Genomic DNA, 23494 nt, shown 5'->3' on the forward strand with positions numbered 1-23494 from the left:
AAGGCCTTTGACTCCATCTACTGGGAGTGGCTGGTGGAGGCCCTGCGGGCTTTTGGCTTCGGAAATGGTTTCATCAGATGGGTCCAGGTTCTCTACAACTCCCCAGTGGCCAGGGTCAAGACAGGCGGAACAATTTCAGAACCTTGGAAAATACAGAGGGGCACGAGACAAGGATGCCCACTCTCGCCCATGCTGTACATACTGGGACTGGAACCGATTGCTTTATACTTTCGTCAGCAACTCTTTGACGCCGGCATCAAGGTGGGCAACGTTCATAACATAATATCATTGTACGCTGATGATGTTCTCCTGTACCTAACAGACCCAGAGCTCAATGCACCGACGGCACTGGAGGTACTCGACAACTACGCGAGATACTCCGGAATCCAATTTAGTAGACGCAAATCCTCAGCATTCCCCCTGGCCGGATTGAGAGACGTCTCAGCGGAGGACCTTCCGAACATAGGGATAAAATGGCAACCCGAGAAGTTCAGATACCTGGGGATTAATCTCGGCCACACCCCACAGCTCACACATGAGCACAACACAGAAGCAGCCGTCACCAACCTCCGACGGTCCATAAAATTCTGGTCCAAACTCCCACTGGCGATGGTGGGAAGAGCGGCGATCGTCAAAATGATAATCCTCCCTCGCTTCTTATACTTCTTTGTGAATATTTGCCATTACATACGGCCCCCTTTCTTCAGGAAACTGGAAGCTATTATCAAGGACTTTATATGGGGTCCTCACAGGCATAAGCTGTCACTGGCCACTCTGACCCTCCCACACAGAGAAGGTGGAATAAAACTACCAGATCTTCAGTTCTACTACTTGGCCGCCCAGCTCAGTCACATCACGAGATGGCTGTCAGACGAATCTTCAGCCGAACTGGGGCTACTGAAGCAACACCACACCAACTTAACTCCCAAGGAAATCCTATGGGTCCCCATCTGCCGCTCTCCGGAAACCCCCATGGTTGTCGAGCTTGGCAGACAGATATGGACCAGGACTTGCCACATCAGGAAGGTGCAACACCCATACTCTCCGGACCATCCCATAATGGCAGATGTGTGCAAGAAGGAGGCAGACCTCCCCATAGCAAGGAGGTGGGAAGAAGCCGCGATATACACATGGGGAGATATGTTTGAAGATGGACTGTTCAGGGACTTCGAATCGATCCAAGAAATCGAAGGGCTACCCAAAGGCCAGTTCCTTTGGTACCATAGGCTCAAACGTACCGCCAAGAATCAGTGGCCCACCTGGCCAGAGGAACCAATCTCGGACCCTCTACTACAAGAAATGTACGACCTCTCTGATGGATGGAGACCTGTCTCCAGGTTATACAACAGGCTCATCGACAAACCTAACCCTAAGGGACCGACACTGAGGGCAAAATGGGAAGCAGACCTCGCAGCCCCGCTCACTGATAAAGAATGGGAAAGAGCACTAATATTCCCCAAGAAAGTGTCGAGAAATTCCAGATTTGGCCAGATACAGCTGAACGTCCTATATCGAACTTACATGACCCCCCACAGAGTTGCTTCGTTCAACGCGAAGGTCCCACCGGTGTGCCCATGGTGCGGGAACGACAGGGCAGACATGATCCACATGTTCTGGTCCTGCACCAAAGTGACGACACTCTGGTCGAAAGCCAAGCAATCCTGCAGAGACGCCGGCATGGAGCGATACGAATGGTCACCAGGAGAGTGCCTATTGGGTACATACCCCAGACCGAGCAAATTCAAACACCTCGTGAAACTAATGGACATTTCATGTATACTTGTCAAAAGGACCATAGCGATGGCTTGGAAGACACCAGCGGGCCCCAGACATGAGCGCTGGTTAAACGAAATGGCGAGGTGGACGGCTGCAGAGACCAGAGCCTGGCAGGAAGGAACTACATCCAGCGGAGAAGCTACAAGCGGCTCCCTGGTCGCCTGGAGGGCCCTTCTGACGAACATGCTCTTCAATGCGGACCATAAGCCCCCTTGAACACTTGTTGCGGTTCACAGTAACAGGCTCCCACCATCACAAAGTATATGCCTCCTGCAGCTGTTCCCCTCCACTTCCTGAGAAGCCACACTCTGGACTGAACCACCATCACGAACTTCACTTACCACATCACACGAAGACTATCGTTGTTTAAGATAAGTTTCCTTTTGTTTTCTTTTTCTCCCCATCTCATTCTTTCTTTCCTTCTTCTTCACTTGTTTAATTCACGAGTTTGTATTGTTTCACCTTACCACGAAACTAATAAAATACTTTGAAAAAAAAAAAAAAATAGTGTTTCGTTACCTTGTTGTAGATTAAGCAATTCCAGATCTGTAGCTTGAGTAGAATAACGCATATCAAAGACCTTGCTCATGGCAGATAGAAGCTCGTCACAATCGTACAACAAAGGACTGTTTGTCTCCAATAAAGGATTCGCCCATGCAGCAGCTGTGCCCCTCAAATGGGAAAACACGAAGGCCGCCTTTGTAGTTAAATCAGGAAATGAGTTAGGCCGGCACAGGAAATGGAGTCGGCACTGATTGACAAAGGTACTATAGGTTTTTGGATCTCCTGTGAACCTTTCTGGAGGAGCCAAAGGAATCTGCGTTGGTATAATCACTTGAAGGTTTTCCTGTTGTGGTACCGGGGTACCGGATCCGGATGCAATGGCAGCTGGAACCAGTGTTCCCTGAGGAGCAGTCAGAATATCGTCTTGCATAACATCCATGCGATGACGCAATGTGTCCTGTGCTGTAATCATTTCATTTCTCAAATCTGTGATTAATTGAGTCAGAACCGTTAAAGGATCCGTACCCTCCATGGCTTCTGATTCTGTCATAAATCCCCAAAGTATCTTATGAAAAGGATACGGTAACCAAAAAGGATACAATTGATAGGGGTCTTCCGGATCCTTGAATTCACATGATTTGATAGAAGTGATGTCAATTTAGACCTTCCAAATGATACAGTTCTCTGACTGGTAAAACAGGCAGAGAGAAGGATCACTGGAAAGGGCGTGGGAGAGTAATAGGAAGGCAGCCTAGGAAAAATAAAGCATAATGAGAAACTCAACTAACCGCCCTGATAGAATGGCAATAATGCAAATGCCAACACTAACCTGTAGGCTTAGAACTGGAGTATCCACCAAAGTCAATGAAGTAATCCAGGAAAAAAAAAAACCAACGACAAAGGAGGGAAGGTTGGTAAGGGAGACTTATCTCGAACGGCACGAGGCTCTCACTAGATACCGGGTTGGTGCACCACAGGATAGTGTCTATAGTTCTGTGCACAGATACCTTCAAATAAAAGTTGTAGATTCACCTTCCTTTCCCACCAGGAACAGAACAAAATAGAAATGAGTCCACCTGTTATTTCCTCACAGGTTCAAATCAACCGCGTGCTGGATACACGCAGACCAAGTACACGCAGCCAAGACAGCCGCGCTTGAAGCGTCCGCGTGGGATTGAAAGTGGAAACTTACATGCGGACAGGAAAACTGCATACAAATGAAACAGGAACCCGCATGTGAGAAGACATGCTAACAAAACCTGCTGAAAGCAGATACAGGAGATCGCGTGTGAAGGAACACGTCGATGAAGGCCAAGGAAGCAACTGACGGGATGCGAGGACGCAGATGAAAGTTCAGCTACCAAGACGCCAAAATGTTCAATCAGAAGCAGCGAGCCACGTATCCACACTGCTTATGAACGTTCTGCCGTAAAACACGTGACTAACCTAAATCACGTGAATTCAACGCCGTGAATAATGCAGACGTCGTTTTCCTGGTAATACATCAAACAACCTCCATCTCGAATAAAACGGTCTAGCAGTTCTATGAGCATAACCCAGTCTGCGTACAGACGGAGTACCAGATCCAGAGGTAAAATGTCCAGCATGCATGACAGGAACACCCTAGGTGCTGAGGAGACAGCAGGGAGGACTCTGGCCCAAGGTACACTTTTAAAAAGACATGCTTGGTTAAAGAACTCGGGGTTCAAGCCAGAAACGCAAGCGTCTCTCATCAACAAACCGGTGGAAGAAGCTAACCGGTTTGGTAAAGTTGTCGATGAGGCGCTAGATACTGCAAAAAAAGAACAATGGACTTTGAAATCTTTAAACCAGATAATTGAAAGGCCTTTTCAACAGCAAGGTGGGAGTTCTCGCTTCTTCTTTCATGGACAATCCGACTCACGGTCCCCACACAACCAATATGGCACAGGCAACACATGGTCTTCAGGACAGGGGTCCACTGCCTCAAACCAGTATCCGCCTAGAGGACCGCGTCGTGGCAGGGGGAAGAGCTCATAATGCCACCCCTAGAGGCTCCCTGGCCTCCACTCAAAAATGTCTCTTAGATCTGGGTCCCCTCCCATGCCTCCCCGGTCGGGGGGGGCGCTTAACGTTTTTTTACTCGCATGGGAAGGGATTACCACAGACCAGTGGGTGCTCAAGACCGTCACCTACAGTTACTGTATCGAGTTCAGCCAGCCACCTCGATTCAGACTACCAAAGTCCAGGTGCCTTACACCAGCACACCTGCAGATCCTGCTGCAAGAGCCAAGATTCTGCAGGAAAAAGGCGCAATCAAAGTTGTCCCTGTTCTACAGGTAAACAAGGGTATTTACTCAGTGTACTTCCTTATACCCACAAATGATCTCGCCATGCGCCCTGTGCTAGACTTGCGCCCAGCGAACAAGTTTGTCAAACCACAAAAGTTTCGTATGACCACACTGTAAGCGGTAATTCCTCTACTTAAACAGGGGGATTACATGGCAACATTGGACATGAAAGATGCATACTTTCATATGTCAATGCTGCCAGCACACAGAAAATACCTGAGGTTCATCATGGAGAACAAACCCCATCAGTTCCAGGTCCTTCCCTTCAGCATAACCTCAGCACCAAGGGTATTTACAAAGGTGCTCGCAGTTGCAGCAGCTCACCTGCGCAGGCAATCTATCCCAGTATATCCTTACCTCTTATAGAACATGCCTGTCCAACACCCAACGGACGATCAACCTACTCTTCAGTCTAGGATTCTCCATAAATGAGAACAAGTCCAGTCTAGACCCCAGCCAAGTCCAGCAGTTTCTTGGGGCCCTAATACAGGCGAAATACTACCTCCTCTCCCCTTCCAATGAGAGGGTTTAAAACATGCGGTTTCAGATCCCTCATTATGTAGCCAGTCGAGAGGTAACGGTACGCAAAGCCATGCAGCTGTTGGGAATCATGGCATCCTGCATTTATCAGTTCCTCACATGTTTGCGCATGCGCCCCATGCAAGAGTGGCTGAACAGCCAGTGATGTCCGGCTAGGGACAATGGGACGCAGTGGTGGTCGAGGGGAAAACCTCTTGCAGGGGAACACCTTCACCAATCCCGCTGTAGAAGCCACTCACTACGGACGCATCCCTCACTGGGTGGAGGGCTCACCTCCTGCAGCAGACGACGCACAGCGTTTGGTCCCCAGCAGTAGCATCCAACCACATAAACCTGTTGGAGCTGTTAGCGGTGTTGAAAGCCCCTGTTGCAGGGAAAGGCTGTACTGTCCTCACGGACAGCACCACGGCCATGTAGTACCTGAACAAGCAGGGAGGCACACACTCTCCAGGGCTATCCAAACTGTCCTAGAACATTTGGAAGTGGGCTCTCGAACACAAGATGTTCCTCCTGTCTCAACACGTTCCAGGGGCACTAAATCTTCTGGCAGATGTGCTCAGCAGAGGCTTCCCTCTACCCAGAGTCCGAATGGCGACTCAAAGACATTGTCTCCAATGTTTTTGCAGAATGCGACTTCCCAGAGATTGACTTGTTCGCAACTCTGGAGAACTCACAATGCCAAGATTACGCCTCCATGTACCCTCAGAACCGCTGCTCCAAGGGAAACAGTCTCTGGATGACATGGTCAGGGAAATTTGTTTACGATTTCCCCCCCCCCCCCCCCCCGACTTCCATACTCAACAAGATAGTGTACAAGATGCACCAGGAACCAGTCACCATGATACTGGTGGCCCTGGCGTGGGACCGCCAGCCCTGGTTCTCTCATCCGATGGAGATATCAATCTCATGCTATCACAAGACAAGGGGGAAACACTTCATCCATGCCCCCAGACTCTCAATTTAGCAGCCTGGCTCTTGAGATCATAGCGTTCGGGCACCTCCGAGAAGCAAGAAAGCTTAACGCCAGACATTGCTACTCCAATAAGTGGAAACACTTTGTCATCTGGTGCAATTCCAAGAGCATCAATCCCATAGACTGCTCTCCTACTCGTATTGTACTATACCGGACTCATCTTCTAGACTCGGGTCTAGTTTTTAATTCCCTGAAAGATCACTTAGCTGCACTTTCAGCCTATACGACATCCCAGCAAAGGGTGTTGTGGAAGATCCCAGTGATTAAAGATTTCATGGAAGGGGTTAAAAGACTTAACTCCCCCATTTCAAGCCCAGCTCCCGGATGGGACCTAAATGTGGTACTAACTAGACTCATGGGATCCCCTTTGAGCCGATGCATATGGATAGCCTTAAAGCAGTCACTTCTATAAGAAGAGTTAGCGAAGTTCAGGCCCTTTCAGTTCTAGACCCATTTGTCACTATCCATAAGGACAAGGTGGTTCTGCGCACTCCCACACGGTTTGCTCCCAAATTCAGTTCAAAGTTCCATGTGAACCAATCAGTAGAACTGCCCACCTTCTTCCAGAACTCACTAACGTGACAGAAAGAAGCCTCCACACACTAAATGTGCACAGGGCTGTCAGATTATCTGGAAAATACTAGACCACTAAGAAAGAATGTCCAGTTTTTTGTGTCTGTGGCAGCTGGTAGAGAAGGGGACCCTGTCTCTAAATCAGCCATCTCCAAGTGGATTGTCAATTGCATCACACTCTGTTACACTCTTGCCAAGAGAGATCTGCCCTTCAAGCCCAGAGCATACTCTACTCTGGTGTTGGGGCTTCCATGGCATTCATTGCAAATGTTCCTCTTGAGTCCATTTGCAAAGCGGCAACCTGGAGTTCTGCACGCACCTTTACAATACACTACTGCCTAGATACTCACTCCTAGTTCTGATTCACAGGTGGGACAAGCAGCATTAAGACATCTCTTCACTACTGTTCCTTCTCACCTCCCTCCTCCAACTCTGGGTACTGCTCGCTAGTCTGTGCACAGCATGTGATTCTAAGCAGATTCACAAGCATCAGAAGACATAAGAAAAAATACAATCGGAGGGACCTCGACGCTTGAAGGATTTTGGGTACACTACACATCCCGTGACGGATCCGTTTCGGCCTTGGAAGGCCGCTACAGGCTTTCGGCCCACACAGTAGGGAGAGAGGGGGGGAGGTCATTTTAGAATGTATATACCCCTTTCAGTACACTACGTTCGCCTAGCTGCTGTACCATTTAGTTATGGACAGGACCCCCCTTTACATTTTGCCCTAAAGTGCAATAAAAAATTACCATGGGTCGAACACCTTGTGTGTAACTCATGTCTCCCGCGAGACCACGCTGTCAGTTCTTGTTGAATGTACAGACTCTTCAAGCCCAAGACTTTGAAGGACCGATGAACTAAACGCTGGGCCCACTATGCCAGGAAGCTTGATGCCATGGAAGTGGAGGGTGCCAGAATCCGACGGCAAAGGCAACAGGGTTACTCAGGTTTCCCAGTGCAGGCAGGCAGGCCGGAGGCTCTGTTACGGGGACAACACTGGGCGGCAGAAGCGCTGACATTACTCCCCACACCAAACATACAACCCACCGCCGAGACTTGACACACGTTTCGGGCAAACAGCATTGCATGACGTTTAGGGAAAGTCTGCTGATTCTTTGTCCTCTGGGCACTCCAGATCGAGATTGCCACATGACAAATCCCGACTGTTGAAAGACAGATCAGACGTCGTGGATAAGGATATTCCCGAAGATCGTGATCAGATGACGATACTTCGGAGCAGCCCATAGCCGAGATTCGACACCCTACGTCGGTAAAACAGCCCATACAATCGGGACTAGCCCATCTAATAGGAAAGCACGTCCCAGCAGGCCTTTCTAAATCTAAGGAGTCTAAAATTGTTCTTCTAAGACCCCTCATAGAGAAAAATCAGTAAGGAAGGAAGGAACCTCAGGTACAGGATTCCTTATCTTCCACCTTAAAGAAAAAGGCTTAGCCTTCTATTATACTCCCACCCACTCCAGAAGATATGGGTCTCCCACCTCAAAGTGTTTGTCCTAGTTCTGCCCAATGGTCATCTGAAGACATAGATAGGGTCATGAGTAGAATGTCTTTCATGGCAATTTTTTATGAAAAAGATCCTAACTACTTTGCAAGTTTTCACGCCACCCCTCCCATAACAGCGGCCTCTGGGTCAGTAAACCCTGTTCAATCCCCTGCTAAAAGGTCTCGCCCGAGTGAGCCAGTGCAAGATCTCACTGTCATTGATCTATATGACCAGGACTCTGATCATGAGGATCTATATAGTCAGGAGGCTGCAAACCCTTATTATGGAGATACTGAGGACGATGAGGGTGACCCAGATACAGTCATATTCAGTATCGACTCCCCAGTGTATAATGATCCCCCCGCCGCCCCTGTGGTAGACTCACCCATGGATAATCTGCCTCTTTTAAATGAAGTACTCATGAAAGCAGCAGAGCACTTCCAAATATCTACTAAAGAAGGTCCGCAGGACAAAGATTTTGAGGATGAAATCTTGGGAGATAAAAAGGCTTTGTCTCAATTTATTCCCCTGCTAAAGTCTGTCCAGTGAGTACAACCTTCGCTAGAGACACCAAATCAGACGCGAGCGGTGAAATCATGCATAGAGAAACTTTTCAAGCCTGCTCCATCTGACCCGCTGTACATCAGGGGTCAACTAAAGCCTGACTCCCTCGTCGTGACAAGGATAAGGAAACGGGCAGGCACTCCCCTAGTCTCCTCCGAGGATCCTCCAAACAAGGAAAGTAAGAGGATAAACACTATGGGCAGAAAGTTTGCCTCTTCTGTGGCTTTCCAAAACAGAATAGCTAATAGCTCTATTCTATTAGCCAGTTTCAACTGTCATGGGATGAGGTCTCGGCTTCATTCTACTCGGCCACGGAGCACCTGAAGTCTCAATTAGCACTAGTGACTTCAGAAGGAAGGAAGGGCAGTTTCCAGCTGCTTGCTGAAAACAAGTCTTGACGCCGCAGACAACGCCGGCAAAATCATATGTGAGGGAACCATTATTAAGCGTCACGCATGGTTACGCCAATCCGGTTTTAAGCCAGAGACTCGGGCTACTCTCATTAACATGCCTGTCGAGCCCAATGTTCTCTTTGGCAAGGCCATCGAGTACGCCTTGAAGACAGCCAAAGAAGAATAATCATTGGGACAATTGATCAATAACCCTCCTGGCCAAAGGGGAAACATACATTTTCGTCGCTCAAGTGGACAATTTTCCCAGAGGGTTCCAACTACAACCAAAGTCCGGGAACAGCGTGGGGAAATAATCAAGGCCAAGCCTCTCAATTTCCAGAGAGGACCGCGCAAGTCTTGCAGTCTGGGAAGGGGTTCCTCCTTCAGAGGTGGTACCCCACCTGAGAAACGGTGACATCCCGCTTCAGGTGCCCTCCCATGCCTCTCCAGTAGGAGGGTGCATTTCCAACTTCACCAAAGCCTGGGAGGGAATGGCCTCACACAGATGGGTGCTGTCCACTGTAGCGGGCGGATATTGTATAAAGCTCCTAGAGCGACCCCGGAACCACCCCCCACGCCAAAAGACCCACTCCAAAGAAGACACACTCCAAATAAGACCAGCGCATCCTCCGCGAGGAAATCGACACGCTTCTCCTAAAGGACCCCATCGAAATCGGCGCGGCCAACCATGTAAACAAGGGTATTTATTCAACATACTTCCTTGTACCAAAGAAGATCTAACAATGCGCCCAGTTTTAGATTTGCGCCCTGCAAACAAATATATCAAGCCACAAAAGTTCTGCATGACGCTACAAGAGGTAATCCCTCTACTAAAAAAGGGGGGATTACATGGCAACACTGGATATGAAAGATGCCTATTTTCATATTTCAATGTTCCCAGCACCCAGAAGATTCTTGCGTTTTCAAAATGGCAAACCAGCACTACCACTTAAAGGTGCTGCCCTTTCGGGAATAACATCTGCTCCAAGGGTATTCATGAAGGTACTGGTGGTGGTGGCAGCACACCTCCGCAGGGATGCAATCCCAGTGTACCCTTACCTGGACAACTGGCTGATTACAGGGGAGTCTCCCCTAATTTGCAGGCAAAATATTCAAAGAACTATCAACCTTCTCTTTCAACTGGGCTTCTCCATCAACGAGAAAAAAATCAAGCCTAGTGCCAAGCAAAACCAAACAGTTCCTAGGAGCTGTTATAAACACACACAAGAGGGGTTGGTCTTTCCGTCAGATGAAAGAATCCAAAACCTGTTATTACAAATACAGCATGATCAGGCCGGCCGCCAGACAAGGGTGCACAAAGCTATACGTTTGCTAGGCATGATGGCATCATGCATTTACCTGGTACGTCACGTGCTCCTGTGACCCATGCAGGAGTGGTTGGCGAAACAGTAGTCTCAGGCAAGTGATCAGTTGGACAATCTAGTGGTCGTTTCGCCAAGACTAGTACAACATCTTCGCTGGTGGACAAGAGAGAATCTGTTAAAGGGGAAACCCTTCTACGATCTGGAAGTACAGGCGATTGTCACGACAGACGCCTCTATTGTGGGGTGGGGGGCACATTACCTTCACCACACAGCTCAGGGTCTGTGGTCTCGTGTGGCAGCACAGAACCACATCAATGTGCTAGAACTACTGGCAGTATTCAAAGCCCTGCAGGCATTCGAGTTTCACCTAGCAAACCAATATGTGCAAGTCCTGACAAACGGCTCTACAGCAATGTTTTACATCAACAAATGGGGGGGACACGTGTTCTCCAAATCTGTCCAAGCTTGTGCAACAAATTTGGAAATGAGTACTCAAACGGAAGATATACGTATCGTCGAGCACTTTCCAGGGGAACTCAACTCTCTGGCAGACTCATTGAGCAGAGATCCCCTACCAGAAGAGCATGAGTGGCCACTACACGCAGGGGTCGTAGAACACCCCTTCTCTCAATGGGGTTTCCCCACAATAGACTTCTTTGCTACAAGCGAAAAAAGCGCTTTGGCCCAGACTTCGCGTCCAGGTTCCCCCAGCCAGGCTCCAAGGGGATTGCCCTATGGATGAACTGGTCAGGGAAATTTGCTTACACCCACACACCCCCCCCAACGCCTCTCATGAGGAAGGTGGTGAACAAGATCCACAAGGAACAGGCAACACTTATCCTAGTTTCTCCTATGTGGGCAAGACAACCATGGTATCCACATCAGTGCAAACTGGCGATGTGCGACTCCCATCAAGCTCCCGTGCACGTACAACCTACTCACTCAGCACAGAGGACTAACGGTGCACCCTTAACCTAACTCGATGAACTTGGCAGCATGGCTCCTGAAGTCAGAGTTCGGACATCTTAATCTACCGCACAGATGTATGGATATCTTGAAGGAAGCAAGAAAACCTAACACTAGGCACTGTTATTTTGGCAAGTGGAGGAGATTTGTAAATTGGTGCCAGTCTAAACAAATGAACCCCATAGAATGTTCTCCATCTCACATTCTAACTTATTTACTCCACTTGCTAGACTCTGGGTTAGTATTCAACTCCTTAAAAGTCCACCTGGCGGCCTTGTCAGCATATATGACCTCCCACAACAAGGTCTCATGCTGAAAGTTGCCTGTCATAAAGGCTTTTATGGAGGGAGTAAAGAGACTTCAACCTCCCATTTCTAACCCTCCACCGGGATGGGATCTCATGTTCTACTTGCTAAGCTCATGGGACCTCCTTTCGAGCCGATGCACAAGTCAAGTCTTAAACACCTTACTTACAAGACTGCCTTCTTGCTGGCTATTACTTCCATTAGAAGGGTTAGTGAAATACAAGCTTTGTCAGTGCAGGATCCTTTCTATATCATACATAAAGACGAGCTGATTATACATACACACCCTCGGGTCTCGCCTAATTTAATCTCTAAATTTCATGTAAACCAGTCTATTGAGCTACCGGCTTTCTTTCAGAATCACTCTCAGATCTTCTGTTCTTCCTGGTGCAGAGGAAGCACAAACGACTGCCTCCCCGTTGGGTCTTAGCACCTGGGATAATACAACCACAGGCCACCGCAACCCTTTGGGGAAGAGGGTTAGGGTCTGATGAGTGGATGGGAAGGTTATTTTTTTTTTAGGATCACCGGAAAGAGGGTTATGGAGGTGTTGTGGATGGGTAGGGGATAATTCGGGAAACATGTTCCTCGGCTCTTGCTCCTGAATGTGGAGATCACCGCCCTCACACTCCTGCACACTCAACTGTCACACAGTATGCCAAGGGAAAAACGGGGGCTTTTGTACTGGAGCCCCTAACCAGAATACTAAATACTTTGTTCTGCACCAACGCGTGTGCCAGCCTGCACACAACCCCTTGGTCAAAAGAAGTGGCCCTAGACCTTACCCCACATTAAATCATGTAAGGCATAGACATAGACCCCACATTATATCATATAAGGCGTGGGCTCTGCATTAACATCATGCAGTAGGAGCAGGATCCTCACATTACCCCATGCAAGGGCGTGCCCCTTAACAAAAGAAACCCATAAAACACTTAGCTTTGTTTCTGCGTGACTTCTGTGTGCTGGCCTTCTCGTGTTGATTGGCCAGTGCGCCGTCTCCCAGCCTTGTTCAAGAGCACGTTCCCTAATGGGTTAGCATCCAAGCGTTCAGTCGGTCCGTGCTTCACGATCACGGCACAGGATTGCATGCAACATAAATGCCCCCAAAAGTACATGCAGAGACTATTAGGCGAGTGTCCCATGCAGGGTTAATGAAGGAGCACCATGCGTTCGCTTTTCGTCTTGTTCGTTGCTATGGGTAATTCATAGTCCCGTTCCCAGAGAGAGCGGGTCCCTTCTATGCAGTAAAAACAGCTGCGTGCGTATAGCTATAAGCTGTACTTATCTGAGAGTGTACGCAGGGCGGGTGTGTGTCTGCAGGCGGGCTGGTGCCCTGCGTAGGTGTGCCACCAGGAGCTCAGCAAAAGCACATCTTTTTTCTGTGCCGGTCTGGATTGCGAGCAGCGCTCTTCGGGCCCTGCTCGCACAATCGCGTTTGTGCGGCCGTGGCTGGGGGCGTGGCAGTCTTTTCCCCAGCAGACTCGTGCTGCACATGGCCTGCTGGGACATCTAGTTTCCGGGCTGTTCTCCATCCCTGGACCACGGCCCTGCAGAAGGGATGGAGAACACGCCTGGAATATCTTGGCGGATGGCTCATGGCCTCCCGCCTCCCACCAGTACCCACCACAGGGGCAACCATCACTCCCAATGCCCCTACACCTGCCCTAGCCCTGACAACCACCAGCTCAGCTGAGGTAAAATTCCACACACTAGATGCGTGGAGGGCAGTCCTTTACTATGTAAACAAAACCGGACAGCTAAGAAAAACAGACCAACTGTTTGTCTCCATAGCACCAGGCAGAGAAGGATACTGCATTTCAGACCTGGCGGGTTTAACACCTCCCGCATGCAGACGGAAGAGGAAACACCGGCAGCATTACGAGATGCTGCCGGTGTTTCCATGATCCCCATTTCCATCGAGTCCCATAGGACTCAATGGGAATGGGGATTTACACCATTCCGCCTCTGTGATTCCCGGAAAACCGGGGTTGTAATGCCCCGGTAATTCTGGGAATCACGGAGGCGGAATGGTAATACGAGTCCGGCCTTAACCAGGCGGTTTTACTGCCTCGGTTAACGCCGGACTGGTAATGAGGGCCAATGCCTTTTATGCCCGGAGCTCACTCCACAAGGAGCACAGGAGCCACTGTGGCTTTCATTTCAAATGTCCCTCGGGACAGCATTTGCAAAGCAGCTCCATGGAGCTCAGTACATACTTTCACTCAACATTACTGCATTGACGCTCATTCCAAGACAGATACACAGGTGGGACAAGCGGTTCCAAGACATCTCTTCGCACATGAACCTTCTCACATCCCACCACCTTCTCCTAACACTGCTTGCTAATCTATGCACAGCTTGTGATCTAAGCAGATTCCACAAGCCTCCGAAGGGATACGTTATTCATTGTAATCGTATTTCTGATGCTTGTATCTGCTTAGATTCACATGTGTCCACCCTCCCTCCCCTCGCAGAGAAGGCACATGGATGCTTATGAGCTTGTGTGATTCGTATCTGCTTGGATACAACTGTACTCGTGCTACACTTCATGCTACCTCATGTCAGAAAAATAACAATCTGAGGGACCTCTACGCATGAAGGACCATGGGTACAGTGGATGTCACACTAGGGATAGTATTACTGGCACGCTCTGTCGACGTCCCTTTTCGAGTTTCGAAAATAACAACTGTAATACTCCGCAGCTTCCACTAGATGTCGGCCTATGCACAGCATGTGAATATAAGCAGATACAAGCATCAGAAAAATAATCACCTGGCACCGATGAATTCTAGTTAGTGTACCACTAATCTCTTTCCTGTGCAGATAATGTAACAGCTATGTGGTTCTCATTGCAAAACATACTTAATTCAGATTTGTAATACATATAGCAATTGCCAACTATAGTCTCGGCTCTGTGGATCAAAATTCCTTTGTCACGATCCAGCCTACCTCAGGGCACATCACATTCCCAAGGGTTAGAGGGACAGTGTTCTTGAGATTATTGAAGTATTGTGTATGTATTACAAATGTGCTATTGAAAAATATGATTTGTGAATAAACTGTCTGTTTTGCAATGAGAACCAGCTAGCTGTTACATTGTTATCTGCACGTGAAAGAGATTAGTGGTACACTAATTCGGGATTCATTGGTGCTGGATGATAATTAGTTACATCACCTTATTTGCCTGAAAATAAACTGTTATTTTTGGGTGTTTTGAAGCTTACAAGGTTGTAGCTGTTAGCGTTATAAGAGTAGAATTCTGGTGCTAAAGGGATCGAAATTAAGATTGGATAAGCAGGAGCTAAAAGCAGCTCCTGGGTATCTAGCATTAACCAGTGAGCAGGAGCTACCACTGGGGGACAAGGAGCCGAGTGCATTGCATTCCACAAATCTAACTTCCACATAAAATGAAAACCTGATTTTGTCCATTCTTTATGCTTTAAATGCTCTATAGATGTGTCCTAATGTTTATTAGAACACCCTAGTGGTGTTTTTAGGACGCTGATTGGTCAATCTGCGGGCATACGCACTGGTATAGCCCACAGATTGATCACAGCCCGTAGTTTTGGCTGCAACGAAGCTGTCGGCGGGCGGGAAAGCTTAGAAAAGTGGACGTGTTGCTTGGCATGTGTATTCCGGAACGGAAAGAGTTAACGTTCCATTCCAAAATACACGTTCCCAGAGCAGCGTGTGCATGTGGGAGCACAGAAGTGTATGAAAGCAAGGAAAGCAATGGGAACGCTTTCCAAGTGTCAGGCTCACGGACCTGAAATGATGAAAGGAAATGAAAAGAAAACAGTTTGCCTGCGTTTCAAATTGAAATGAGGCTGACCTGAGGGAACGCATGGAGAACTTTATATGTACTAAGGAAATGAGAGGATTTGTTGCAGGCACTGATGAATGTCCAGTGGAGCCTAAAAATGTCAATGGGGGGGAAATGTGCACAGAAAGTTAAGTAAATGAATTGGCTGTTAAGTGAATGTATGTCCATGTTGAGCTTGTAGAAGTTTATTTAATTACATATTTGTGTGGAGTAGGTACTGCCTAACATTTGTGTAGTGGGGTGTGGGGAGCACACCTGAAGTAAAATTAATTGGAACGGGGGCAAGCATACCCACACCTGAATCCACTTTAGAACCATACTCATCCCACCCTAGCACCTTCCACCACCCTATTAAAAAAAACATGTTTAATTGAAGTACAAAATATGTCTGCAACATTTATTTACCATTTTGCAATTTTGTGTACTTCAGTTAAACATGTTTCATTTATTCAACTTTAATTAAACAGTGAGGGTGTTCTAATAGCTTTATAGACCTGCAGCGAGGGCCGTACCGGGTGTTATGGGCCCTTAAGATCAAGTTAATGGCCCGAGCGAACGGCCCTTGCTGCAGGTCTATATAAAGCTATATTAATGGATTGTTCCAAACTTGGATGTTAAATTCACATAAGTGTGTTTGTTCAGCATCAGTTGGCCTGGGAAACCAAAAGTAGCTCGTGGTAGCTGTTGGTGTCAAGCTAACAAGACTCTTCTAGGCTACAAGCGGAAGCTAAATAGCTCCGAGCTCTCTTCAATTTCAGACCATGGTGCTATGTTGAGACTGCCACTCGTTTAGAAGATGTGAGCCCTGCAATTTCTAAAGTCCTATTAATTACTGCTTTCTTGTTACAGGGATCGCCTCGATTGGTCTTGCTGCTGCAGTCTACAGCTCAGGTGAGGAATTCGCCTCCTGCCACCACATAACATCCCATGTTTCGCCCCACACATGCTTCAATGGGGCTCAATTCTAGATTTTGGAAGTAATTGGTATCCGAGAGAAGTTGATCTGTACAACAGATTTCCCTAAAGCAATGGAATATTTTCTCCAGTATGCTATTGTTTCTGAAATGTGGGTAGCACTGGGATAGGTGCAGTTTGTACGTCTTTTCATTGCTATGAAATTATGTTGAAGACATACCGAAAAGGTGGTTGTAGTGAGAATGTTTGACTTTACTCAAGTAACCTGGACCACAATGCACACATGCTGGTTCTCTTTCTCAATGGATGTTGGGAACCACAAGTTCCAATATGAAACCGATAAGTTTCTTTACTTTGGTTGTTGGGAACCTGGCCCACAAGTTGCAATATTTTTTATTTTGTAGTTTCCTATAGCAAGGCCCAACCCAATAGGTGTCTGAGAACTGTGCATAATTTGATAGTACATTTACTGTTTAGCGACGACATTTCATACCACACAGAAACAAATTGCTTTATAAATCACTAATTAATAAATTAATGCTTTTCAACGTGACAAGCCCATTTAATGTTATGGGATTTGATGGGGGAGGTTGGGGAAAGAATCTTTATATATACAGATGGTTTGACTACAGCTCTAGTCTACCTAATCTAGCACAATCAATGACTCAATGGTGAAGGGATCATGGGAGTTGTATAACAAAACATTTGCAGAGCCGCGGGTTTGCACGTCCCGTATATAGACGGCAAGGTTTTAGAGGTGGACGAATGGCATGAAGTTGTGGCCTATACCTGCTAGACTTCGATAGCGCTATTTCAGCAAGAGGCTATCTTTCAGTGGCATGTTACTGTGAAATATGGTACATATTGTAAGGGGGGCGCATCTGTCTGTTTGTGAGAGGAGTGTGCAGGATGCTATGAGTGGTAAGATTGGGATGGATGGGGCTAGTGCATACATTGAGTTGGAGGACCATATTCTCCCTTGTGGGGGCTGCTACAGCATTCTAGCCATGGGTGTGCGTACCCTGCTTGCAGGTTGTTGCTTTAATGAATCTTGGGGTGGGATCTGTAATACAGTGTTAGGTGGGCATCAGGACAACTCTGTGGTCATCCTTTAATAATGTGCCAGCTTTTGGGTGTGGTAAGGATTTCTAAAGGCATCCCTGGAGGGGGAATTGGACTTTAGGAGGCCATCCTAGTTATGGTGAACCGAGAAGGTTAGCGGAAAAAACCCAATCAAGATAGCGTGGATGAGCAGTAAAGGTTTAGTCTCAGGAAAGTTGTGAGAGCGGTCGAGGACTGGAGAGTCCACACATGGCAACACTTAATTCCAGTTAGACGATCAATGTATAAAAATACAGTAATTTAGACACTTAGGGTCATATTGCCTAGGAGGGGGGCCATTACCGGTTGGGTAATGCCCCTGGGGCCATAGTTAGAAGCCCAAGCGAAGACCACTCTGGTGGTATCCTGACACGAGGATGAGCCACAAGGGAGGGGATGTCGCACACAAACTTCAGGAGGGAGGGCCTCACAACCTGAGAAGCCTCAAACCTCTCAAGGTGTTCTCTGGTGGGCTATATGGGCTTACTTTTCAGTAACCATCCTATCTGTTGAATTCTTAGCTTCACTGAAGGGGAACCCTCCCATTGGAAGTAGGTCTTTCTCAATAGGCCTATCCACGATGGTTTTATTTTCTGTTTGCCCATACTTCTCGCTCCCCTAGGGATCTCCTCTACTAGCTTGCTAGATAGCTCAGGAGTCCTATAGGTCCAAGATTTTCTTGGGGTCCTTCTTCCAAACTTGGAATAGGGACTCTACCAACTACCTCAACAGATGTTGTAGGTAGGACAGGTGGAATATTCTCCCTCCCCCGGCCTCTATTTCGGACTCATCTGGCCATGGGTTCCCCTTAGGCCTAGGATTACCCTTGGGCTTGGCTAAGGCAGCCCAATTCTGAGACCAAGTGCTTGAAGAGTCTGGTGAGTGTCTTTCAGGAGGTAAGTCTTGAAGACTAAGCTCACCCAGAACTCTTCTATGAACCACTTTCCTAACATTGACAGATGCCCTGACAATTTCTCTATTCACAGCTCTCGGAGGTGCTACTGGAACATTGAGCGAGGTCCTACCAGTCGACTGCATATCCCCCACAGGACACCCCCTGCAATCTCCTCTTCCTCATACTGAGAGAAAGCCAGTCTTGCAGTGTGGACTACCAAGGTCTTCCCCTTACACCTGCGGTCCCCCTTTTTGTTGTCACTAGCTCCACAAGTGCAACAGATCCCATTGGGTCTTGACAGATTGGGAGGCTTAGAGAAACCACTCTCATGCCTGGGAGGATTAGTCCCACTACACTGACCTGACTCTTGTGGCTTACCCTTATTAAACATTTTGTGGGCTTCCTTCGACAAAGTTCTATCAGTACCTCCCCCCCCTCTTTCTCCTGTTGCTTCTTTAGCTCCCTCTTACCTGAAGCAGGCTTGTCCTTATGGGACACTCCATGTGAGCCCCATAAGTTCAGCAGCATTGGCTAACCTCTTTGGATTGAACTCCTTACAGTCATCTAAATGCTGCTTAAGCTTTGAGGAACAAGAGGCAAAGATATGCTCAAGCATGACCAAAGGAATCATGCCCTCAAAGGTGGTTACCAGATAACCCTCTACCCAGCCACACAAGTTTGTTAAAGAATCTGTAACAAAAGTAACATAAGTCATGCATTCTTTTTTCTTGTATTCTCTAAATCTCCTTGAGTATTGGACTTTAAGATGAGTTTGCTGAATGTTTGACAAAATCTTGCCTCTCAGCTTTTGACATTTCCATAATGGCAGTAAGCCAGATTGGGGCAGTCAACTGAGCAAACATGCAATCCTATCCGCATTACTCACGCCTTGTACTTCACACGCATACTCAAAGGTTACAAGCCAATCAATTATATAATTCTTATCCTCATACCAATTGAGCAGATCTTTTCGGAATCCTGGATGTGAGGAGGGCCCAGATCCTCTGGGAGAACTGTATGAAGCCTGAAGTTTGGCAAGCTCCATCTGGTGATCTGTCCTGCCTCTCAATTCTTTCAAAGTCTAACCTTGCCAAGTTAAACTCAAGCTCGTTCTCCTTGATCCTGAGCTTCACCTCTTTTTCTTTTCTTTTTTAAACTTTATTTTAAACGGTTGCATAAGTGGATATAACACATAAGTACAAGGCATACCTAGTATCATAACTCAGATTGGTTATGTCTGAGTGGCCCCTTTCCTTTGACCCCCCTCTCCCCATCGTTACCTCCTACCCCTACCCCCCTCAGATCACCTGCCCAGCAGTTCAAGGTAATTTTTTTCCAAACCAGTGTTATCCTGTAGGGCCAATCGTGCGGACCGAGGTATGTGAGTTTGTGCTGGAAAGTTCCGGTAGTACTCTATGATCGTGCCCAGACATCTGTCAACCTACGCAAAAGGCCTGCTTTTTCCACTGTGACTTTCTCTGCCACTAAAATGTCCCAGAGTTTGATGCACAATAAGATCAATGAGGGGCCTTCCGCGGTGCTCCAGGTGCGGGCAATAGTTATCCTCCCTGCTAGTAAGAGTTGTGTAAGGAGACTGTCGGTTTTCCTGGTTCCAGGGTAGGATCCCGGTGCTGGTGCGCTCAGTAAGATCACCTCCGGTACCATGGGAATTGTTACTTGGGTAATGCTTTCCATGGCAGAAATGCAGTAGTTACAGAAGGTTTGCACAATGGAGCAGGTCCACTACATATGAAAGTACGTGCCGAGCAGTCCACACTTGCGCCAGCATTGAGGCATGATAGATTTTTGGAACTGGTGGAGGCGTACGGGGGATAGTACCAGTGAAAGGAGCAGCTTATGGGCACATTCACGGTTTGTGATGCAGAATGAGGAGGAGTGGGCTTTGGTCCATGTGTCCACCCAGGTTTGATCCTCCAGGGGGTGCCCTAGGTCTGTTTCCCATTGTGCCATGTATGAGGGCCTAAGGAAAAGCACTTCCTCCTGTAGCAGTCTGTAGAGGCTGGAGATCATACCTCCCGTTGGTGGCCCCTGCAAAGTGAGTTCAAGGGGGCTGAGATTTCATGTGGCTCCCCGTCAGATTAGGGGGTGAGTGCACCAGTGCTGAAGTTGAGAATAAGAGAATCTGTCCATCTCGGCCAAATGAAAGGTCAATTTACAGTTTTCAAAGGTGCTGGGTTGACTGTTCTCAAAGAGCTGCCCCAGAAATTCTAGACACAGGTCCTAAAATTCAAAGGGTGTAATCCAGGAGAAAAGGCACGGTTATGGAAGATCGGGGAGTTTGGGCCCAGGCCTTGTGGGATTCCTTTGGATTGTAATTCCCAATCCCATATGCGGAGGGTATTTTTGGTGGAAGCAAGGATCCCAGACCAAGCCCTCTGCAGCGGGGACTTGACATATGGAAGCAAGTGGAGGGGAAGCAGGAGCTGGGATTGCTCCAATTCCACCCATTTTGGGGGTTCTGTTATCATACCCCAGGCCTGGAAGTGTGCCAACTGTGATGACACTTGGTATTTACTCAAGTCGTGGACCCCCAGACCACCCATATGGGAACTGCCATTCATTACTTTTTGAGATCCTTGACTTCTTCCCTCTCCATATAAACCAGAGCATTTTCCTCTGTAACTGCAGAAGGGTGAGGAGGGTTAATGGAATTGAAGTGGGCAGGGAAGAGCAGAGATAAAGATAACGTGGAAGAAGATTCATCCCAAAGGCCGTGATCCGCCCGATAAGTGATATCTGCTGAGCAGACCACCGTTCTAGATCCTTTTCCAATTCTTTGAAGAGAGGGAGAAAGTTTTGAGTACACATATTTTGGATGGTTCGGGAGCTGAAACCCCAGGTAAGGTATCGTTTGCCAGTTCCAAGGAATGGGCATAGGGGCTTTAGAGCCTCCAGTTCCATGTGCCTCAGGCCCACTCCCAAAGCTGAGGACTTCTCAAAATTAATGGCAAACCCAGTCGCTTCTCCAAACCGGTCTAGTTCCAGGAGGGAAGACACGAATGAGGAATGGACAACAGAAGATTGTCCGCGTAGAGCGAGATTTTATGTTGGGAGGCACCAACTGGCAAACCCTTGATGTTGGGTTCCATACGGACCCACTGGGCGAGGGGCTCCATAATCGGGGTAAACAAGAGGGGGCATCCCTGTCTCGTTCTGCAAGTCGGGGGAATAGGTGCAGAGAGATTGTGATTCAGTCATAGGGAGGTTTTCCGGGACCGGTAGTTGGCTAAGACTATGTTACGAAGGTTTGAGCCAAAATGAAAAGCTTCTAGGGTCAGCTCTAGGAAGGACCAATCTACTTTATCAGTGGCCTTGGAAGCATCCAGGCTAACAAAGCTAATGTATGCAAGTCTTGCACTGTGATTTCCATTAGGGTACGGCTCTATGAATATTGTCCCCAATTGACCTATTAGTTACAAACCCTGTTTGGTCAGCGTCGATTAATTTGGGGAGAATGGCTGTTAAGCAGGTTGCTTAAATCTTTCAGTAAATATTAGCTTCAATGTTTAATACGGAATCGGGTCTGTACGAGTTATTACCTTTGGGGTCTTTCCTTGGTTTAAGGAGAAGGATGGTTAAAGATTCCTGCATGTATGGTGTAATGGATCCTGACTGGCTGAAAGAGTTAAAAAGGGCTGTCAACGTGGCTATCGGGCCGGGGCGAAACATCTTGTAGAACCTTGTTGTGAAGCCATCGGGGCCTGGAGCTCTGGGCTTCAGAGATTTGATGGCTGCCTCCACTTCCTCTCCTGTAATCAGAGTGTCCAATCCCACTCTGTCAAGCGCTTCGAGATGAGGAAGAGAAGCGTCCCACAAGTAGTTTACCTGTCCTGCTCAATTCGGGGGGGGGTCGCTGACATCGTCTCAGAGAGGTGGGCTGCTGCCAACTGTAGCTTGCTGTGTTCCGAATAATGGGCCTTGCAGGTCACATAGGCATACAGTGGTATTTATTTTCTTTGCCTTGGCTTATTTATCCACCAGGATTTTGGTTTTCCTTGTTATTTTTAGCATAGTAGCCGTGTTTGGATTTGGCTAGTAGATGGGCCGTCTCCTCTGCATAGTGGGCCTCCAGCTTCTTCTGGGCTAATTGCAGGGAACGGTGGACCCTTGGCAACCAGCCCCTTTTTGTATTTGTCTTCGGCCTTTCGGACCTCCTTCCAGCTGCATGTGGGTCTGCTGTTTACGCTTGCTATATGCTGCCCCATGGGCAATCAACTCTCCTCTGACTACGGCTTTCATGGCATCCCAAGTGTTGGCTGGGGTTGTGTTCTCCGCCGGGTTCTCTTGAAAGTAGTTCTGTTTCACTTTGGCTATAGAGTCCGGTAGTGGCATGTCGTTTAAGATTGGGTCATATAGACTCCAGCGGATCCGGGTTATGGGCTTGGAGTGTTAATTTAATTAGAGCATGGTCCAACAGAGCTGTTGTCCCTATGGCCACTTCGTCCACGAAGGTGAGAATTTGCTGAGAGGTCGGCAAGAGATCTATCCGGGATGATATCCGATGCACTTGTGAGAAGTCCTTTTCGCCTTGATGTAGTAGCCTCCATGAGTCCACCACTCCGAGTGTCCGAAAGATATGATGAAGTCCAGTGTCTATCTTGTAGCCCCTGGGGTCTGGTGGGTGCAATGTATCCCACAGACTGGCTGGGACCCCATTAAAGTCCCCTTTGATGATTGCTTGGCCTTCTATGAAAGTAAGAAGTTTAGCCCCCAGTGCCTCGTAGAAGGCCTCTTGACCCTCGTTGGGGGCGTAAACTGAAACGAAGGAGTAGAGCTGTCCATATATAAAGCCTTTAATTTAATTTTTTATTGTGGTATAACCATATTTTGGTTTTTCACACCTACAAAAAACGTAAACATTCTAATACATACAAATCTTTCAACCATTCGTTTATAGGCATACATAAAAGATAATAAACTTCTTACCATTGTTCTTTGGAGAACATTTCAATATGTTGTAGAACACGGACCACATTTATTG

The 23494-nt window shown here is 47.7% G+C and overlaps 1 protein-coding gene across 1 annotated transcript in view; it reads left to right on the top strand.

The window, feature by feature from the left end:
- The window catches only part of CYBC1 (cytochrome b-245 chaperone 1), a 281444-nt gene that overhangs the window by 170476 nt on the left and 87474 nt on the right, over positions 1-23494 (top strand). The window contains exon 3 of the mRNA XM_069654604.1: positions 16431-16472. Coding sequence (XP_069510705.1) covers positions 16431-16472 — 42 coding nt within the window. The remainder of the gene's footprint in view (positions 1-16430; positions 16473-23494) is intronic.

The sequence above is a fragment of the Ambystoma mexicanum genome, chromosome 3q, assembly GCF_040938575.1.
Source record: "Ambystoma mexicanum isolate Mex_15411 chromosome 3q, UKY_AmexF1_1, whole genome shotgun sequence".
Classification (NCBI taxonomy): domain Eukaryota; kingdom Metazoa; phylum Chordata; class Amphibia; order Caudata; family Ambystomatidae; genus Ambystoma; species Ambystoma mexicanum.